At 37.5% G+C, this 22,189-nt stretch overlaps 1 protein-coding gene across 6 annotated transcripts in view; it reads right to left on the bottom strand.

Moving 5' to 3' along the window:
• UBE2Q2 (ubiquitin conjugating enzyme E2 Q2) overlaps positions 1–22,189 on the bottom strand; it is a 73,308-nt gene that overhangs the window by 20,721 nt on the left and 30,398 nt on the right. For 3 of the 6 annotated variants that reach the window (XM_082736001.1, XM_082736002.1, XM_082736003.1), the window contains 3 exons: positions 20,864–20,924; positions 20,028–20,118; positions 12,879–12,937 (listed from right to left, as the gene is read on the bottom strand). In XM_082736001.1, coding sequence (XP_082592127.1) covers positions 12,879–12,937; positions 20,028–20,118; positions 20,864–20,924 — 211 coding nt within the window. Of the gene's footprint in view, positions 1–12,878; positions 12,938–13,480; positions 13,561–20,027; positions 20,119–20,863; positions 20,925–22,189 lie in introns of all 6 variants that reach the window. The other 3 variants (XR_014313093.1, XR_014313094.1, XM_082736004.1) reach the window with 2 other exon arrangements.

The following is a 22,189-nucleotide window of genomic DNA, read 5'->3' as shown; positions in this document are numbered from 1 at the left end:
TTTTAAGACTTCATCAAGATCAAAAGCTTCTGCACAGCAAAGGAAACAATCAACAAAACAAAGAGGCAACCCACAGAATGGGAGAAGATATTTGCAAATGACAGTACAGACAAAAGGTTGATATCCAGGATCTATAAAGAACTCCTCAAACTCAACACACACAAAACAGACAATCATATCAAAAAATGGGCAGAAGATATAGACAGACACTTCTCCAATAAAGACATACAAATGGCTATCAGACACATGAAAAAATGTTCATCATCATTAGCCCTCAGGGAGATTCAAATTAAAACCAAATTGCGGTATCACCTTACACCAGTTAGAATGGCCAAAATTAACAAAACAGGAAATAACATGTGTTGGAGATGATGTGGAGAAAGGGGAACCCTCTTCCACTGTCGGTGGGAATGCAAGTTGGTGCAGCCTCTTTGGAAAACAGTGTGGAGATTCCTCAAGAAATTAAAAATAGAACTTCCCTACGACCCTGCCATTGCACTCCTAGGTATTTACCCCAAAGATACAGATGTCGTGAAAAGAAGGGCCATCTGTACCCCAATGTTTATAGCAGCAATGGCCACGGTCGCCAAACTATGGAAAGAACAAAGATGCCCTTCAATGGACGAATGGATAAGGAAGATGTGGTCCATATACACTATGGAGTATTATGCCTCCATCAGAAAGGACGAATACCCAACTTTTGTAGCAACACGGACAGGACTGGAAGAGATTATGCTGAGTGAAATAAGTCAAGCAGAGAGAGTCAATTATCATATGGTTTCATTATTTTTGGAGCATAACAAATATCATGGAGGACAAGGGGTGTTAGAGAGGAGAAAGGAGTTGGGGTAAATTGGAAGGGGAAGTGAATCATAAGAGACTATGGACTCTGAAAAACAATCTGAGGGGTTTGAAGTGGTGGGGGTGTGGGAGGGTGGGGTACCAGGTGGTGGGTATTATAGAGGGCACAGATTGCATGGAGCACTGGGTGTGCTGAAAAAATAATGAATACTGTTTTTCTGAAAACAAATAAATTGAACAAATTTTTTTAAAAAATGGGCTGAAGATATGGACAGACACTTCTCCAATAAAGACATACAAATGGCTATCAGACACATGAAAAAATGTTCATCATCACTAGCCATCAGGGAGATTCAAATTAAAACCACATTGAGATATCAGCTTACACCAGTTAGAATGGCCAAGATTAGCAAGACAGGAAACAACGTGTTTTGGAGAGGATGTGAAGAAAGAGGAACCCTCTTCCACTGCTGGGAATGTGAGCTGGTGCAGCCACTTTGGAGAACAGTGTGGAGATTCCTTAAGAAATTAAAAATAGAGCTTCCCTATGACCCTGCAATTGCACTACTGGGTATTTACCCAAAGATACAGATGTAGTGAAAAGAAGGGCCATCTGTACCCCAATGTTTATAGCAGCAATGGCCACAGTCGCCAAACTGTGGAAAGAACCAAGATGCCCTTCAATGGACGAATGGATAAAGAAGATGTGGTCCATATACACTATGGGGTATTATGCCTCCATCAGGAAGGATGAATACCCAACTTTTGTAGCAACATGGACGGAACTGGAAGAGATTATGCTGAGTGAAATAATTCAAGCAGAGAGAGTCAATTATCATATGGTTTCACTTATTTGTGGAGCATAGCAAATAGAATGGAGGACAAGGGGAGATGGAGAGGAGAAGGGATTTGAGGGAAATTGGAAGGGGAGGTGAACCATGAGAGACTATGGACTCTGAGGGTTTCGAAGGGGTGAGGGGTGGGAGGTTGGGTGAGCCTGTTGGTGGGTATTAGAGAAGGCACGGATTGCATGGAGCATGGGTGTGATGCAAAAACAATGAATACTGTTATGTGGGAAAAAATAAATAAATAAATAAATTAATTAATTAAAAATAGAGCTTTCCTATGACCCTGCAATTGCACTACTGGGTATTTACCCCAAAGATACAGACGTAGTGAAAAGAAGGGCCATCTGTACCCCAATGTTTATAGCTGCAATGGCCACGGTCGCCAAATTGTGGAAAGAACCAAGATGCCCTTCAATGGATGAATGGATAAGGAAGATGTGGTCCATATACACTAAGGATGAATATCCAACTTTTGTAGCAACATGGACAGGCCTGGAAGAGATTATGCTGAGTCAATAAGTCAAGCAGAGAGAGTCAATTATCATATGGTTTCACTTATTTGTAGAGCATAGCAAAAGGATATGGGGAGATGGAGAGGAGAAGGGAGTTGTTGGAAATTGGTAGGGGAGTCGAACCATGAGAGACTATGGACTCTTGAAAAACAAACTGAGGGTTTTGAAGGGGTGGGGGGTTGGGGGAGCCAGGTAGTGGGTATTAAGGAGGGCACGTATTGCATGGAGCATTGGGTGTGGTGCAAAACAATGAATACTGTTACGCTGAAAAGAAATTAAAAAAAAAAAAAAAAAGAAACCACAATGAGGTGATTCTAAAGCTGAAGGAGGAAGAGACCTAAATTTCTTCTGGTTCCAATAATTCAGCTAGATAACTATCAAACCATTCTGAACACCTAATGAATTCAAGTGGAGAACGAAGAAAAGAATAGCAGCAACTGGGGTTACCAAGGTGGTTCAGTGGGTTGGGTATCTGCCTCCAGCTCAGGTCATGATCTCAGGATCCTGGGACTGAGCCCTGCATTGGGCTCTCTACTCAGCAGGGAGTCTGCTTCCTCTTCCCTCTCTGCCTGCCTCTGCCTACTTGTGATCTGTCAAACAAATAAATAATATCTTTAAAAAAAAACCAAAAGAATAGCAGCAACTCTATCAACAGAAAAGCGACTACTTTCTGCAAGATAGGAGGGTGTGGAGAAGTGAATCCGAGTCGATAAATGGGAAGGTAGACCAAGGGGAGAGGGAGTCTGCCATCAGCCAGCTCCCATCAAGTGACAGAGCAGCAGAGCACAAAATTGCTCCTGTGGCTGGCAGAGTTGGGGAGGGGAGACACCCTTGCTGAGACAATGTGGTCTCAGGACCCTCAGGGTCACAGAAAGACTAAGGGTGCTTGAGTGGAGCAGGGCTCCAAGGTATAAGAGAGGGGAAGCTGGCTGCAAACAATGAGCCAAGAAGTGGACTCTCAGTTTGGGGTTGCCATAAACCATGATTCAAGGCACAGCTGGACCACTGCTCTTCGAGCAGCGACCCAACAAATGGCAAAACCGGGCAGATCCACCTTCCTCCCCAGGAAGAGCAGCATGGGAGATCACTGCAGGAATCTGCTGGGTTTGGAGTCTCCGAACAAGGTCATATGCCAGAGAAAGAAATGCTCCGTCACAGGCATGGTGAGCATGGAGTATGGGTGAAGACCAGGGAGACAAGAGTGACTGCCTGCTTTTCTCTGAGGGTGCACTGAGGAGTGGGGTCTAAAGCTCTTCGCTCCTCCAGGGCAGAGATTGGGAGGCCACCATTTTCACTCTCTTCCTCTAAAGCTGTGAGGAAAGCTTTCAGGGAATAAAAGCCACAGAGAGCAAACTAGAACAGGTTACTCAGCCTGGCCACTGGCAAGGGTGCTGCAATTCTACCTGGGGCAAAGACATTTGGGAATTACTGCAACAGGCCCCTCCCCCAGAACATCAGCAAGAACATCCAGCCAAGACCAAGTTTACCCATCAAGAAGAACTACACACTCCAGCTCTAGGGGAATTCAGTATATAGAATTATGGCTTTTTATCCATGATCCTTTAGTCTTCCAACTTTAATTTCTTAAATTTTCTACTTCCTTATTTTTCTTTTGGAATTGTTCTGTCCTTTTTCAAACAACTTCTTATCAATTCCTTTCTTAAAAATCTTTAATTTTCATTGTTACAGTCACATGCCATGCATTCGTTGTATTTAACCTGATTGTTGTATATATGTAGATTTTCTTTAAAATTCTGGGATGCAAATTCTTCTAACAGACCAAAACAGACCCAAAATCTAGTATGGTCTATTCTATTCACCAGCCTGATCATGTTCTTTTTTTCCCTCTTTTCTCTGTTTTCTTTTCCACCCGGTTGCAAGTCTCTTCTGTTTTATTTAATGTATATTTCTCTAAGGTTGTTGTTACCCTTTCAAGATTTTGTTCTCTTGTTCATCTGTTCTTCAACAAAATGACAAAATGGAAAAACTCACCTCAAAAAACAGAACAAGAGCCAGTACTGACTGCCAGGGACCTCATCAATATGGACCTTAGTAAGATGTCGGAATTAGGTTCAGAATAACATATTATGAAGAAACTAGCTGGGCTTGGAAAAAAGCAGAACATTAGAGAATCCCTTTCTGGAGAACAAAAATCTAACCTAGTAGAAATCAAAAAGGTTATTTATAAGGTGGAATTGAAAATGGAGGCTCTAGCTAGGAAAAATGAGGCAGAAGAGAGAATTAGTGGTACAGAACAACAAATGATGGAGAATCAAGAAGCTGAGAAAAAGACAGATAAGCAACTGCTAGATGCAATGGGAGAATTTGAGAGATAAGAGATACCATAAAGCAAAACAGAATAATTGGAATCCCCGATGATGAAGAAAGAGATGGCAGAAGGTATATTGGAACAGATTATAGTGGTGAACTACCATACTCTGGGGAAGGGAACAGGTATCAAAATCCAGGAGGCACAGAGAACTCCCCTCAAAATCAATAAAAATAGGTCAACACCAGGACATCTAATAGCAAAACTTAAAATCTCAGAGACAGACAGAAAATCCTGAAAGCAGCTCAGGACACGAGGTCTGTAAGCTACAATGTCAGAAACATTAGATTGGCAGCAGACCTATCCACAGAGACCTCGCAGGCCAGAAAGGACTGGCATGATATATTCAGGGAACTAAATGAGCAAAACATGAAGCCAAGAATACTTTATCCAGCTAGGCTGTCATTGAAAATAGAAGGAGAGATAAAACGCTTCCAGGACAAACAGAAACTAAAAGAATTTGCAAATCACCAAACCAGCCCTACAAAAAATATTGAAAGGGGTCCTCTAAGCAAAGTGAGAGCCCCAAAGTACCACAGACCAGAAAGGAATAGAGACCATATACAGAAAACGGTCACCTTACAGACAATACCATGGCACTAAATTCATCTCTCTCAATAGTTACCCTGAATGTAAATCGGCTAACTGCCTCAATCAAAAGACACAGGGTATCAGACTGGATAAAAAAGCAAGACCCATCAATATGCTGTCCGCAAGAGACTCATTCTAGACTCAAAGACACTTCCAGATTCAAAGTGAGGGGGTAAAAACCATTTATGATTAGCATGATGCTAATGGACATCAAAAGAAAGCTGGGCTGGTGACCCTTATATCAGACAAATTAGATTTTTAATCAAAGACTGTAGTAAGAGATGAGGAAGGACACCCTAGTATACATAAAGGGTCTATCAATTGTAAATATTCATTGCCCCTAACATGGGAATAGCCAATTATATAAGCCAATTAATAACAAAATCAAAGAAACACATGGACAATAATACAATAACAGGAGGGAACTTTTTTTTTAAAAAGATTTTATTTATTTATTTGACAGAGAGAGGCAGCGAGAGCAGGAACATAAGCAAGGGGGGGTAGGAGAGGGAAAGCAGGCTTCCCGCTGAGCAGGGAGTCCAATATGGGGATCCATCCCAGGACCCTGCGATCATGACCTGACCCGAAGGCAGACGCTTAAAAATAGAGAATTGTACACACACACACACGCACACACATATCACATCTTTTATCCATTCATCTGTCAACACATATATATGTGTGTGTGTGTGTGTGTGTGTGTGTATATATATATATAATACACTGTGTACATACACACACACACACACACACACACACACACCCCACATCTTTATCCATTCATCTGTCAACAGGCATCTAGGCTCTTTCCATAGTTTGGCTCTTGGGGTATAGGTGCACCTTTGGATTACTACATTCATATCACTACTGGGTAGTGCAATTGTTGGGTCATAGGGTAGCTGTATTTTAAACTCGTTGAGGGATCTCCATACTATTTTCCAGAGTGGCTGCACCAGCTTGCATTCCCACCAACTGTGTAGGAGGGTTCCTCTTTCTCTGAGTCCTTGCCTACATCTACTGTTTCCTGACTTGTTAATTTTAGCCATTCTGACTGATGGGAGGTGGTATCTCACTCTGGTTTTGATTTGAGTTTTCCTGATGGCTAGTGATGTGGAACATTTTTCATGTGTCTTTTGGTGATTCGGATGTCTTCTAAGCAGAAATGTCTGTTCATGTCTTCTGTCCATTTCTTAATTGGATTATTTATTCCTTGGGTCTTGAGTTTGACAAGTTCTTCATAGATTTTGGATACTAGTCCTTTATCTGTCATTTGCAGATATCTTCTCCCATTCTGTTGGTTATCTTTTGGTTTTGTTGACTGTTTCCTTTGCTGTGCAAAAGCTTTTGATCTTGATGAAGTCCCAGGAGTTCATTTTTGCCCTTGCTTCCCTTGACTTTGGAGATACATCTAGGAAGAACTTTCTGTGACTGAGTTTGAAGAGGTTGCTGTCTGTGTTATCCTCTAGGATTTTGATGGATTCCTGCTCATATTTAGGTCCTTTATCCATTTTGAGTCTTTTTTTTTTTTTTTTTTTGTATGGTGAAAGGAAATGGGGAGTTTCAGTCTTCTGCACGTGACTGTCCAATTTTCCCAAAACCATTTGTAGAAGAGACTGTCTTTTTTCTATTGGATCTTCTTTCCTGCTTTGTTGAAGATTAGTTGACCATAGAGATGAGGTTGTATAGCTGAGTTCTCTGTTCTGTTCCATTGATTTATGTATCTGTTCTTGGGCCAATACCATACCATCTTGATGATTTGTAATACAGCTTGAAGTCTGGAATTTTGATGCCATGAATTTTGGTTTTATCAACATACCTCTGACTGTTGAGGTTCTTTTCTGGTTCCATACAAATTTTAGGATGATTTGTTCCATTTCCATGAAAAAAGTTGATGGTATTTTGATAGCGATTGCATTGACTGTGTAGATTATCTAGATAGCATAGACATTTTCACAATATTTGGTCTTCCAATCCATGAGCATGGAACATTTTTCCATTTCTTGGTGTCTTAATTTCTTTCATGAGTACTCTGTAGTTTTCTGAGTACAAATCCTTTGCCTCTGTAGTTAGATTTATTCCTATGTATCTTACTGTTTTGGGTGCACAATTGTAAATAGAATCAACTCCTTAATTTCTCTTTCTTCTGTCTCGTTGTTGGTGTATAGAAATGCAGCTAATTTTCATGCATTGCTTTTATATAGTGTCACTTTGCTGAATTCCTGTGTGAGTCCTAGCAGTTTTGGTATGTAGTCTTTTGGGTTTTCCACATAAAGTATCATAACATCTGCAAAGAGTGAGAGTTTGACTTGTTCTTTGCCAATTTAGATGCCTTTTATTTCTTTTTGTTGTCTGATTCCTGAGGCTGGTACTTGTAGTACTGTTTTGAACAGCAGTGGTGATAGTGGACATCTCTTCTGTGTTTCTGACCTTAGGGTAAAAGCTCTCAGGTTTCCCCATTGCAAATAATTCACTGTGGGTTTTGCATAGATGGCTTTTATGATACTGAAGTATGTACCCTCTATCTCTACACTGTTAAGACTTTTAATCAAGAAAGAATGCTATACTTTGTCTCAAGAAAGGATGCTATACTTTGTCAAAAGCATTGGTTTTGCATTTGCTTTTACTGTATCAGTTGAGAGGATCATATGGTTTTCGTTCTTTCTTTTATTAATGTGGTGTATCATATTGATTAATTTGTGAATGTTGAACCATCTTTGCAGTCCAGGAATAAATCCCACTTGGTCATGACAAATAATCCTGTTAATGTACTGTTGGATCCTGTTGGCTAGTATCTTGGTGAGAATTTTGGCACCCATGTTCATCAGGGATATTGGTCTGTAATTCTCCTTTTTGGTAGGGTCTTTGATTTTATAATCAAGATAATGCTGGATTCATAGAGTCTGGATGCTTTCCTTCCATTTCTGTTTTTTGGAACAGTTTCAGAAGAATAGATATTCATTCTTCTTTAAATGGTAGAATTTCCCTGGGAAGCCATCTGGCCTTGGGCTCTTGTTTGTTGTGAAATTTTTGATTACTGCTTGAATTTCCTTGTTGGTTATAGGTGCGTTGAGGTTTTCTGTTTCTTCTTGTTTCAGTTTTGATAGTTTATATATCTCTAGGAATGCATCCATTTCTTCCAGATTGCCTAATTTCTTGGCATATAGTTGCTCATATAGGTTCTTATACTTCTTTGTATTTCTTTGGTGTTTGTTGTGATGTCTCCTCTTTCTTCATGATTTTATATATTTGGGTCCTCTCTCTCTCTTTTTTTTTTTTTTTTTTTTTGATAAGTCTGGTCAGGGATTTACCAATCTTATTAATTCCTTCAATGGATCAGCTCCTAGTTTCGTTGATCCGTTCTGCTGTTCTTTTGGTTTCTATTTGATTGATTTCTTTTCTGATTTTTATTATTTCTCTTCTAGTTGGTTTAGGCTTTATTTGCTGTTCTTTCTCCAGCTCCGTTAGGTGTAGGGTTAAGTTTGTACTTGAGACCTTTCTTATTTCTTGAGAAAGGCTTTAAGTGCTATATTCCTCAACCTTCAGACCTCTTTTACTGCATCCCAAAGGCTTTTGAAGAGTTGTGTTTTCATTTTCATTTGTTCCCATGAATTTTAAAAATTCTCCTTTAATTGTCTGGTTGACCCATTCATTCTTTAGTAGGATGCTCTTTGGCCTCCGTGTATCAGAGTTATTTCCAACATTCCTCTTATGACTGAGCTTCACTTTCAAAGCATTGTGGTCCGAAAATATGCAGAGAATAATCCCCATCTTCTGATACTGGTTGAGACCTGATTTGTGACCCAGGATGTGATCCAGTGAGGAGAATGTTCCATGTGTGCTAGAGAAGAATATATGTTCTATAGCTTTGGGAAGGAATGGTCTGAATCTGTCTGTAAAGTCTATCTAGTCCAGTGTGTCATTTAAAGCTCTATTTCCTTGTCGATCTTTTGCTTAGATGATCTGTCCATTGCGGTGAGGGGGGTATTAATGTCCCTGAATGGGGTGCCTGGGTGGCTCACATATTGTGTATACCCAGGGACCTACACAATGGAATATTATGCAGCCATAAAAAATAAAATCCTGCCATTTGTAATGATTAGGGTAGAACTAGAGGGCATTATGCTAAGCAAAGTAAGTCAATCAGAGAAAATTATCATGCAATCTCACTGATATGTGGAATTTGAGAAACATGGCAGAGGATAATAGGGGAAGAAAGGAAAAAATGAAATAAGAAGAAACTAGAGAGGGAGACAAACCACAAGAGACTCTTAATCTCAGGAAACAAACTGAGGGTTCCTAGAGTGAAGGAGGTTGGTACAAACTTGTACCCCTGAAACAAATAATACATTATAGGTTAATAAAAAAAAAAGTTGATTCTAGATAGCCTAATAATGCTATTTTTTTTTTTAAAAAAAGGGAACCACAGTGAGGTATCACTAATCAGAATGGCTAAAATAAAAACAAATGGAATAACCAAGTGCTGAATGTAGAGAAACTAAATCACTTATACATTCCTTGTTGGAATATAAAATGGTAAGCCACTACGGAAAACAGTTTAACAATTTCTTTAATAATTCAATACGCTACAATAACTATAGGACTCAGCCACTGTAATCCTGGACATGCAAAAGCAAAACACATGAGAAAGCAAAACACATTTATACAAAAATATGTATAGAAGCACTCACAGCTTTATTTGTAATAACCAAACACTAGAATCAGGCTGGAAGTCCTTCAAGAAGTGTCTGGTTAAACTGTAGTATGTGGTACACCACAGAATAAAAATGAACAAACTAGTCATATAAGTAGATGAATCTCCAGAAATCAGGATGAGTTAAAAATACTAATTCCTAGAAGTTAGAACCCAAAATGTGGGATCCCATTTATGTAGCTATGCTTTTTGAAATGATAAAACATTAAAAATGCAGGAAAGAGAGGCGCCTGGGTGGCTCAGTGGGTTAAGCCGCTGCCTTCGGCTCAGGTCATGATCTCGGGGTCCTGGATCGAGCCCCGCGTCGGGCTCTCTCCTCAGCGGGGACCCTGCTTCCCTTCCTCTCTCTGCCTGCCTTTCTGCCTACTTGTGATCTCTGTCTGTCAAATAAATAAATAAATAAATAAATAAATAAATAAATAAATAATTCTTTTAAAAAATGCAGGAAAGATTAGCGGTTGCCAGGAGTTAGGGGAATTGGGTGTTTAAGAGGAGATGGGCATGGTTTGAGAAGACAAGAAGGAGGATTCCTATGTATTTGGAGATTCAGTATCTTCACTGTGGTGGTGGATACACAAACCTACACAGGTGATCAAGTTATGCAGAACTTCATACATATACACAAATGAGTTATAAGAAAAACTGGGAAAATCTAAGTTCTATGGATTTTATCACACTCTCATTGTGATATTACACTACAGTTTTGTAAAACATTATACTGGCGAAGTATATAAGGAATCTTTACTTAATTTCTTACAACTGCATGTGAACATACAATTTTCTAAAAAAATTCAATTAAAAAAAAAAAAGCCACAGGAATGGAAGGAAGAGAAAAGAAAAAGGACCTAGTATCAAATTCTGAAGAACTCCAACATGTAGAAGTTAGGTGAACAAGGAGGTACCAGCTAAAGAGACTGAGAGGATGCAGCCAGTGGCCAAGAGAAAAGTGTTTTGATCTTGCTGAGAAATCAGATAATCAAATATAATAAAGCCAGAAAAGGGACACCTGGTTTTACCAACATGGAAATCCCTGTTGGCAACAGTGGTTTGGGAGGAATATTAACTGCTAATGCCAGGGGACAGTGGCTGAAGAGTGAATAAGAAGTGAAGAGTGTGATTACATAAACACTGCTGTAAGAGTATAAATGGTGCAGCCACCTTGGAAAAGAGTCAGGCATTTCATCAAAAAGTTCAACAGTTGCCAGAGGACCTACTAATTCCACACAGATATATATGAAAGAGAAATTAAGATATCCATGCAGATAAAAACATGCATGTGAATGTTCATAGCAGCATTATACATGATAGAGGCAGAAATAATAAATGTCCACAAATAAATAAAATGTGGTTTAGCCATACAATGGAATATTCATCCATAAAATGGAAGTATTAATATATGTTACAATATACATGAACTTTAAAAACATTTTGCTAAGTGAAAGAAGCCAGCCACAGAAGGCTACATTTCATATTGTTCCACTTACATGAAATTATATTAATTTCCACTTCACATGTACATGAAATATACAAAAGCAGGAAAATCCTTAGAGACAGAAAGGAAATTAGTGGTTGTCAGTGGGGTGGGGAGTTTGAGGAGGAAGGACGAATGACTGCTAATGGGTATAGGGTTTCTTTTGGGGAATGAGGAAAATGTTCTGAAATTGGATAGCAGCAATGGTTACAAAACTCTATGAATATATGAAAAAAAACACTGAACTGTACTTTCATAGGGTGAGTTTTGGCGTATGTGAACTGTACCACAATGAAGCTATTATTTTTTTAAAAAAGGTATGGCTATGATAAGGAATAGAAGAATAATAGCTAGAAGATGGAGAATATAAAATACACGGGACAAAAACTGCTCAATAATCTGATCAGAGTCACTCAGTGGTTAAGCTCTAGCCTGAGTCTGAGATTGCAAAACTCTGTTTTATCAGTCCTTCACATTTTTTAGTTCTTCCCAAGCTAGCCAGTAAATCCTCCTCATCACTTAATAGTTGACTGTGAAGACCAAGTCACTCTGATTCTGCTTCACATTACCCCTTCCATTCATATTTCCATTCCCGCTGTACCAATTTAGATTGTCTTCTCTTCACTCTAAGACAGGGCCATCAACTCTCTCTCTCTTTTTTTTTTAAAGATTGATTTATTTGCGAGAGAGAGAGAGAGAGAGAGAGAAAGAGGGCAGCCTACGTAAGCAGGGTTGGGGGAGAGGGAGAGAAAAAGCAAACTCTGCGTTGAGTGCATACAGAGCCAAAGGCAGAGCTTGATCTTATGACCTGAAATCATGACCTGAGCTGAATTCAAGTCCAACACTCAATCCAGTGAGACATTCTGGTGCCCCAAGACAGGGCCTCACCTATTAACTAGTCTTGCATTCTTCCAGGCTTTGTGAACACAATCTATCTTCTACTGTTACCCGTGTTTCTTTCTAAAACATTCTCTTTCCTGTATTTTCCTGTTCCTGAACAAGCTAATAGCTTGCTTACCCATGTTTCTTTCTAAAACATTCTCTTTCCTGTATTTTCCTGTTCCTGAACAAGCTAATAGCTTGCTTACCAGGAAAAAAGAAAATTAACACAAAACAACAAAAAACCCTGTCAACATAATGATAAGATATTGTCAGCACAATTTCATACAACTCTTCTATAAGAATTCTATCCACCTTGCATTGTAGCAATGCAATGAGCAGGGAGAAGGAGCCCATGAGATTTTTCTGTGATGATTCCAGGGATCATAGGCTTGTGAGAATCATTCTCAAATATTTCTCTAAGCCATCAGTCACAATTTATATTTGAAAAACATTTGATTTTTTATGATGAAATGTATACAAATAGGGGACATTAAAAACTTCTACTGATAAACAACATAACAGTTCTCAAATGATGGTTCCCATATGAGCAATATCGGCTTCACCTGAGACCATCTTAGAATTGTAGAAATGCATATTCTCAGCTTTTCCCACCCAGACTGAGTGAATCAGTAACCCTGGGGTAAAGCTGAGCATTCTAGGCCTCCCAGCACTTAACTAATCCTCCAAATGGTTCTTACATACACTATCAAAAAAAATAGTTACTTAAACTTACCCTCCTGAGAGAACAGGTAACACCACTCGAACAAATGGAGGATCAAATGGAAAGTTATCCTAAAATGCAAATGGGAAAGTTTAACTAATTTGAAGAAACCCCTTAATACTATATTATTTCAAAGATTTTAAAATAGTCTACAAAGAATGTGTGCATTTATTATCTGATGATGAGGGTCATAAAAGTAAAAATAGTACCAAAAATAAAATGAAGTAAAAACCACAGCAAAAAAAAAAAAAAAAAAAAAGGAAAGAAAGAAAGAAAAAAAAAAAGAAAAAAAAAATCACGGCCAAACAGTTATAAAAAATATGAAGGGGTGTTCCATTTCCAATAAAACTATATATAGGGACCATTCCAATAATGATACACTAGGTAACTTAGAGCAATCCTCTGGTTGACAATTAGAAGAGGTGGATAGAATTTAACAATTTTAACAATTTTTTTTAAAATTTAACAATTACAGAGCTAAGATCAGGAAGAAAAAGAGAATCCCAGAGAGAGCCAGGCCTCTCCACCAACCCCCAAACCTTAGGTTTTCTTTCAATTACAGAAGAGGAAGGTAAGAAGTCAAGAAGCTCAGTAGAACACAGACTCACACTTACAGGGCTGGGGAGGTAAAAATTGGAGCTGGGGTCCACCAAGGAGAGGCCTTGACAAGTCTCCCACACTTTAGGTTGGGACCCTGAAGGACAAATGACAAATTGACCTAACTGACAAGGAATGAAGTCCAACTTTACAACACCTAAATCCCTGACTGGATTCACTGACCCTGGACTGCTAGTGCCCAAGACAGACAAGGACAAATATAAACCCTCTCTGGAGAAGAATACCATCTAAGGCTTCCAAAATTAGCTAATTTTTCACTTAAAATGTCTATTCCTAAAAATAGGCAGTTACACAAGACTTAAGACAAACATGTCCAGGAAATGAGAAACAAATGACACAAAAACTGTAAGCAAGATTACAAGATTAAATAGAGTTAGCAGACATAGCTTTTAAAATAGCTATGCTGAATATGTACAAGCAAAGAAAAGACAAGATTGAAAACCCTGGCAAAGGACTAAAATTATAAAAATGAACCATACAGAAATTCTGAAACTTAGAAATGTAATGACTGAAATCACTAACTTAACAGACGAACTGAACCACAAGTAGAGACTTAGTGGAAGAGAAATTCAGTGTACAGGAAAATAGGCCAAAAAGACATCCAGAATGAAGCCAAAAGAAAAAGGTAGAAAATGCAGAAAATGACAAGACACAGGGGAATGTATTAGAAAGGCTTATCATATATAGAGTCCTAAAATGACATAAGAGAATGGGACTGAAGCAATATTTAAAGAGAATGTCTTGAGAATTTTCCAAAATTGAAAGACATCACAAGGTGTAGGCACTATGAATATTTCAACAAAAATAATGGAAGCCCCAGTGAGGGAATGGTAAGTTTTTGAGTTGCTAAAAGAAATTTCTAACCTAAAAATCTATACCCAATTCAGATACTTTCAAAAAAATGATTTCACAATAAAGTTGTTTTCTTGTCAGGAGATCCAAGCTAAAGGAAATAAAGAATATTCTTCAGACAGAAGAAATAGGACTCTAGATGGAAATATGAAGAATAAAGACCATGAAAAGAACAAATATGCAATTGTGACTGAATACTGACTAATTACTGAACAATGATGTATAGCTTCTAGGTAAGTACAGAAAATGCATGAAAGCACATTATTTGACAGGGAATCCACATTCTAAGTCTTCTCATTGATGAGGAAAAGGTAAAATACAAATTAAATTTACATTACACTTTGACAAGGATATACACTGTAGCTGCTAGGCAGTTAAGAAGAATAAGAGAACACCCAAGTACTAAGCTAAAAGAGGTGAGAAACTGGAACAATTAAAAAAATCCAAAATATGAGAAAAAGGAAAATGGAATAACAAGAAAAGTAAAAAGCACTTAGGAGATGGGATTGAAATCCAAATGTCAAATAATATTAAATGCAAATAGACTAACTGTTCTAATTAAAAGACAAAGATCATCAGACTTGATAAAAACATATGAAGAGAAGAGAAAAGAAACCTCAACTAATTCTCAGGCTACCAAGAACAATTCTCTTTTTCAAATCCTCAGTCCTAGAAGAAGATTCCCTGAAGAACAGAGATTTTTCTTTTTATGAACTAAATCAACAATGGTAGCCAAGGTGGCCAAGAGCATTAGAGGTTTGTCTCTTGGTGGTCAGGAAGCCAAGAAGGCTGCCCCTCATTTCCCTACAGCAGTTGGGTAAGAAAAAAGCACACTGCCTCTAATAAAGACATGGCAGGAAGTCTAAGAGAAATTACCTTCAATATCTGTGGTCAAATAAAAAGGAAGAACTAATTGTCTCAAACGAATCTGAGGCTAAGGGAGGTAAACAAATATCTGTCTCATCCACTTATTTCCAATAAACACAAAAATATAGTTTGAACCAGAAGAATAAGCAGCTAATTCCAGTAACTTACTTTAACTTCCTACTTCCACCCATCCTCAAATAAGATTCTAAAGAACATATAAACTATGAAAATGCAATTCTAACAGGAAAGGCAGATAAAAAGCATACTTCTGATGGTTAAATCAGATAATCTTAGATTTCTACTGCAAGGGAGAACCTACCCACACAAGATGCCAACTTAATGACAATTACTAAACCTACTTTCAAATAAACTGTAGATAAAAGGTGAGCTACTTAACAGATATAATTAAGGGTATAGATGCAAAGCTTAGTAAAGTACAACTTCATTTAATCTCCTACTCTTTAGATCTTTAAATATGTGATCCCAAAAGATAAGCCTTTTTAAATTGATTATACGACCAGGAGAACTACCTTCATTTTAAGTAATTCTTCAGAGTAACTCCTCCACATCAAAACCTAGAGACTCTGCTCAATAAACATAAACTGCACCAAGGAACTCAGTCATTAATATTTTATAGAAATAAGAGTTCCTTTAAGGGTTATCGTGGGGAGGATGAGGATGACTGTTAAAACAGACATTTGAGGGGCACCTGGGTGGTTCAGTGGGTTAAGCCTCTGCCTTCGGCTCAGGTCATGATCTCAGGGTCCTGGGATCGAGCCCCACATGGGGCTCTCTGCTCAGCAGGGAGCCTGCTTCCCCCCTCTCTCTGCCTGCCTCTCTGCCTACTTGTGATATCTCTCTCTCTCTCTGTCAAATAAATAAATAAAATATTTTTTTAAAAAAAAGACATTTGAGTTATCTGGGTACACTAATGCAGAAACTGAGAATCTCAAGGTTTACAAGGATATCATGAAGTTTTTAATTCAACATCTCTGCCTCTCAAGAAAAGTTTAATAATGAGGAACATTCTACTCTTGAAAAACTCACTGAATGACTCTACATAGCTATCACTTCCTTTATACTGAGCTGAAAATTGCTTCTTTAAAGTCTGACTTACTAGTTTTCATATCATGCTTTGTGTTAATCAAAAACAAGAACGAGGGGCACTTGGGTGGCTCAGTCAGTTAAGCGTCTGCCTTCAGCTCAGGTCATGATTCCACAGTCCTGGGATCAAGCCCCCATATCAGGCTCCCTGCTCAGCAGGGAGTCTGTTTCTCCCTCTCCCACTGCTGCTCCCCTAGCTTGTGTTTGCTCACTCTCTCTCTCTCAAAAAAAAAAAAAAAGAAAATAACAATAATAATAATGATAATAATAATAAATAATCTAAAAAAAACATACACATACACATACACATACACAGCCCTTTGAATAGTTAAAAACAAGCTCTCATGAACCCCTATGTTCTTCTCTCTAAATCTAAAATTTAACCAGCTACCAGAGGACATGGAAATCTCTTTCAAATCCTTGCCACTATTTTCTAAATGAACCCAAGTTGTCTAAACCCTTTTTAAAATACTACCTCAGAGTTGGGGGAAATTGGAAGGGGAGGTGAACCATCAGAGACTATGGACTCTGAAAAACAATCTGAAGTGGCAGGGGGTAGGAGGTTGGGGTACCAGGTGGTGGGTATTATAGAGGGCACAGATTGCATGGAGCATTGGGTGTGGTGCAAAAATAATGAATACTGTTATGCTGAAAATAAATAAAAAATAAAATTAAAAAAATACTACCTCAGAATTCAGTTCAGTAATTCAGACACGGCTTGAAAAACCAGACCACCATTTCCGTAAGAGCATAGCATAATACAGTTTCCAGGCTGCTGATGAATCTAATAGGTCTCCATTCCCTCCTGCCCCTATCCCCAACCTTGTGTTATACTGTATCTCGGGTTCCATTTTCTTACTACTCATGACTTTCAAGTTGTCACCATGCACATCTGAGGCCATAAATACTGTTCATGCTCCTTCCTGTAAATCACTGTTCTGACTCATATCTGCTATCCTCCAATTCTGTGAATCCTGATACTTAATAAGTTGGTAGTTCAGTTTGCCAAGGTCACTTAGTTCAGAGCAATCATATTTTTCTCAGCCCTCTTAAGAAATATTCCAGCCCTAGCAATGGCCCTTCTTTCTGGTATCAGGAGTCATGTTCCAGAAAGATAAATGCAACAGAATTTCAGCCATTTACCTCCCAGATCATCCCCTCCCTGAAGTTCTGCCTAGAGTAGGAAAATATCATGAAAACATTAAGCGCAGCCACAAGTCTTTCAGTTTCCTGGTCAAGATTTCATATTCCCTTAAAGATACCTCTTGAGAAGAAAGTGAGAGGGAAGGGACACACAGGGGGCTTTCAAAGGCCCTGATGGGAAAAAAAGAAATAGACCCTACTTTTTTTTAGTATAACTGACATAATTTACATCAGTTTCAGGTGTAAGGTTCTATTTCTTAGGCTTGGTATTGGACAAATGGGTATATGATTTAATAAAACTGTTAAGACTGCTGAGTTAAAACATTCCATATATATATATATATATATTTTTTTTTTTTTTTAAGCTACTATCCTGGTTTTTCACCATATGAATCAGTAAAAATACAGTCACATTAGCAACTTCAGTAAATATATACTAGACTCACTCTCTAGGAAGACAACCCAAATGACAACCACAAAAGTTTCTACAATAATGAAATATAGGGAAAATACAGACATTTGACATTTTTGTTATTTGAACAAAGTCCAATCATAAATAAGAATATATCAACAAACAAAAATATATACACACAAAAGCTAAGTAAAAAGTTTTCAGAAAATTAGCCTTTTTTAAAGTATATTCTTTCATGTCTTTGCTTTTTTCCTTAAAAACCCCTCATATCTGTCTACTCTCATGTATTCCAGCACATTACTCCTTGCCCAGATCAAAATCAAAGCCCCAACTAGTCTCAGAAATCTATCTTATCCAAACTCTATTCTGATGCTGAGACATAATTATTGTTTTAAAAAAAGATAATCAATTATGCCCCTACCTAAAAACCTCTACTGGTTCTTTACTGTATAAAAGTTAAAATCCCAGACTCTTCATCATGGTCTCTGAAGCAGTATAGACTTCATCACAGACTTCTCCCCAAGAAAAACTGCAGGCTCTTGAAAAACAGGATTATATTTTAGATCCCTCCATGTCCTCAAGCCTTCCAGAGTCCCTAATGCACTGACATGTACCTAACTAAAATAGAAAAAAATAGATGTATCTGTAAGGCAATTGCTACATAATTTTTTTCTTCCCAATTTAAAAGAACACAGCAAAAAGAAGTTCCATATAATTCAAATACAAAACTCCTTAGAAACACCTGCTTTTTTTTTTTTTTGAAACAAGAGTTTTAAGAGGAATACATTTATCCTCATTTCATATTACATCATTGCATTTTATCAAAATACCATCGTTATTTTTCAACCTTTACTCTTAACATTCAAAAAAAACTATTAAGGGGCCCCTGGTTGACTCAGTCCTTAAGCGTCTGCTTTCGGCTCAGGTCATGATCACAGTCCTGGGATCCAGCCCCGTATCCGGGAGACTGCTTCTCCCTCTCCAGCTCCCTGTGCTTGTGTTCCCTCTCTGGCTATCTCTCTCAGTCATAAATGAATAAATAAAATAAAATAAAAACTATTAAATATAACCTATAAATTCAGAAAAGTACATAAAATATAAAGGTAAACCATTATATATTCTAAAATATGCATCCATGTAACCAGCACTCTGGTCAAGAATCAGACTACAGCCAGTTTCCAAGAAATCCCCAGATGTCCCTTTCAGAGTTCACAACTCCCTCCCTCTCACCTAGATGTACACCCTCTCCTCAACTTATGGAAACCATGCCTTTGCTTTGCTTGAACCTACCCAGGTTTGGATCCATAAATCTGTGTTTCTCAGCCTTTCCATTTTTGCTCTACTAAGAAAGCTTTTTAGAAATAGTTCAGAAATTCGGGGCACCTGGCTGGCTCAGTTGGTTGATCGTCTGCCTTCAGCTCAGGTCATGATCTCAGGTTCCTGGGACCAAGCCCCGTGTCAGTCTCTCTGCTCAGCAGGGAGCCTGCTTTCCTCTCTCTCTCTGCCTGCTGCTCTGCCTCCTTGTGATCTCTCTCAGTCAAATAAATAAATAAAATCTTTAAAAAATTTTTTAAAAAAAGAAGTATTTTAGAAATTTTTTTTCATCTATCTCTAACACAGACATAATGCATTAACTGTTTACGTAATGTGGTCCCTTAAAGAGCCATAGACCATTGTAATATATAAGAATTTTTTCACTCCAAGGACCAGTTTTCACCTGACTAGTGGGGATACAGCTTCCACTGAGATGCACGCCCTAAACAATATAAATTTAGTTTCACCTATTTTTGAGCTCTATATAAAAGAAATTGTAGAAACATGTTTTGGGATCTGGTTTCTTCAGCTCAACACTGTGTTTAAGATTCACCCACATTTTCCACCTTTTCGTTTTTATATGAACACCACAATTCTCCATTCTAATGGACACTTCGGTTATTTTCTCTTTGGTGCTATTATAAATAACACTGCTCTGAACAGTTTTAGATAGGTCTCCTGGTGTACTTAAGTACTCATTTCCTGTGGGGTATACACTATGTAGAGAATTCCTGAACCACTGGGAATGAATACCTTCTACTTGACCAAGTAACAACAAATTGTTTTCCAAAGCAATATAAAAATATACATTCCCATTAGAAACATATGGAATCCGCTTAACATTTTCTTACCTTAAAAGAGAAGTTAAGCAAAATATATTCTATGCCTTCTTTTTCTTTTAAGATCTGAAGATCACTGTGCAAAGGACTATCAGGATCAACCCTAAGAATTACAAAGTAAAAAACAATTCAAATTAAAAAATCAAGAGATTTTTTTCTTACTAACCAGAAAAATGAACCAGTTCAAGAGCTAAAACAGAGTCCCTTGGGTAAGTTTCAAACATAACATTGCTCTATGGTCCCTGGGTAAATAAATCGCAATAGCCTCCGACTCCTTGGGATTAAATGTCCAAAAAGGTCACAGGATTTTACATCCATTCCCATAAGGGATTCGAAGTTAGCAGCCATTCTAAAGGAAAGTCATATGCACATATATTTTCTCAAGAACTCAAAAAGAAAATGTCTCTAAAACTATAATACTAGCCAAGGGATTCAAGGAGAGAAATTTATCACAGACAAGACCAGAAAAAGTGAAATCACTAACAAAATCTAAATCTGTCTATAACTACTCTACATATTCAGGCCTACTTAAGTTCCTCATTCCAAATATAAACTAGTTATCATGGCCAATCAGGTTATTAAGCACACTTTTGTTTCTGTAGTTCCAAATTATCTCACTAACTCCATGAGCCAGTTTATCCCACAGCTGGTCCTTCTTTTCCTCTTTCTGACTTATTTAAGCCCAAGAAACAGCTTATTTTAACAATCTGAGAACTATTTCTATAGAAACATAGTCTAAAGTTCTAAGTAAAAACCATACCATATAAGGTATCAAAGTAGGGAGCAAAAATTTCCATTGTGATAGTCTATCATTACAAAGACTGGGTAAACATCTAAGAGTCACTTACTTCTGCAGTTTAACATGCCAGTCATATAAACTGTCATTTATGAGTTCCACTGAATAAATCCCTGTAAAGATATAGAAACGCAGATTACTTTTTTCCTTTTTTTTTTTTTTTAAAGAGAGGGGTTGGGGGAAGGCAGAGGGAAAGAGAGGAAATTCCAAGCTGGGCCTGGAGCCTGATGTGGGACTCAATCCTATTACCTAGAGTTCATTCTGGCTCACCAAAATCAAGTGTCAGACGGTTAACCAACTGAGCCCCCCAGGGGCCTCTAGATTATTCTTTATTTGATCTTATAACTACTACTTCAGTATAAATGAACACACTAAGTAACCATCAACATCTAGAAATTTTGCTATTAAAACACAGAACTAAGCTATATAAAGCCATCGATGAAGACGATTCTTTAATGAGTTGAGAAACTGTGCGTAGGAGGGGAAAAAATTACGCAAAATCCTATGTACTTTAACACTTCTCTTTTATGCATATGCAAATATTTCTATAAAAATGGAATCCCTCCACAGAGTTTTATAACCTTCCTTCAACTTTCCAGGGCATCTTTCCAATTTAGTAGATAGGAAGACTATTGTCAATCTTTTTAATAACTCTATGGCAATTTATTTATGGATATACCATAATTTAAACAATTCCACCTATATCTAATTATTAATTTTTAATTTTTTGCTACTACCAACAATGCTATAACAAGCAAGTAATTATTTAACATTTAAAAGTAAACCCATATTTAAATATATAACTGCACTTGATGAGGTTTCTACAGATAAACTTTTAGACTTCTAATATGAAAAACAGGATGCCAAAACTTCTAATAATTCAGAATCAAGTTTGGCTTACCTTGCACTCGAAAGCAGAAAATTTTTTTGCTTTTTATTTTAAGTAGATTCTAATGGTTTAGATTTGGTCACTCAGAATTACTGAGTGGATCACAAAGGTGCCTTTTCAAATATATTAAAATTTGGCTCTTTCCCTTATTTTAGTACAGTTAGAATCTGACAATAAGAGGGAATTTTACTTTAATTAGAGAGGTTTCACAATATTTAAGTCTTATTAAGAAAGAACACTCAAAGTCAAACTTTGAAATAAATTAAAAAAAAAAACACGTATTTTTGAAGTGATACTATAACTACCAATACAATAAAAGTTGATTTTGTTTTTAAAAAATAAGGAAAAATAATAAAAATCAACTTGGCAACAGTTCTTTGTTCATACAAAAATATATGTATCTTATTTACTTTTCAAAGCAGATATAACTCATACTTTTCCCAGAATCTAAAAATCATGAGTTAATCCCTGTTATCAAGAAGATAAAAA

This window comes from Mustela nivalis, assembly GCF_964662115.1.
Source record: "Mustela nivalis genome assembly, chromosome: 6".
In the NCBI taxonomy this organism is placed as follows: Eukaryota; Metazoa; Chordata; class Mammalia; order Carnivora; family Mustelidae; genus Mustela; species Mustela nivalis.
Note: the sequence above shows the minus strand (reverse complement) of the source record. Positions and strands in the feature narration are given on the sequence as shown.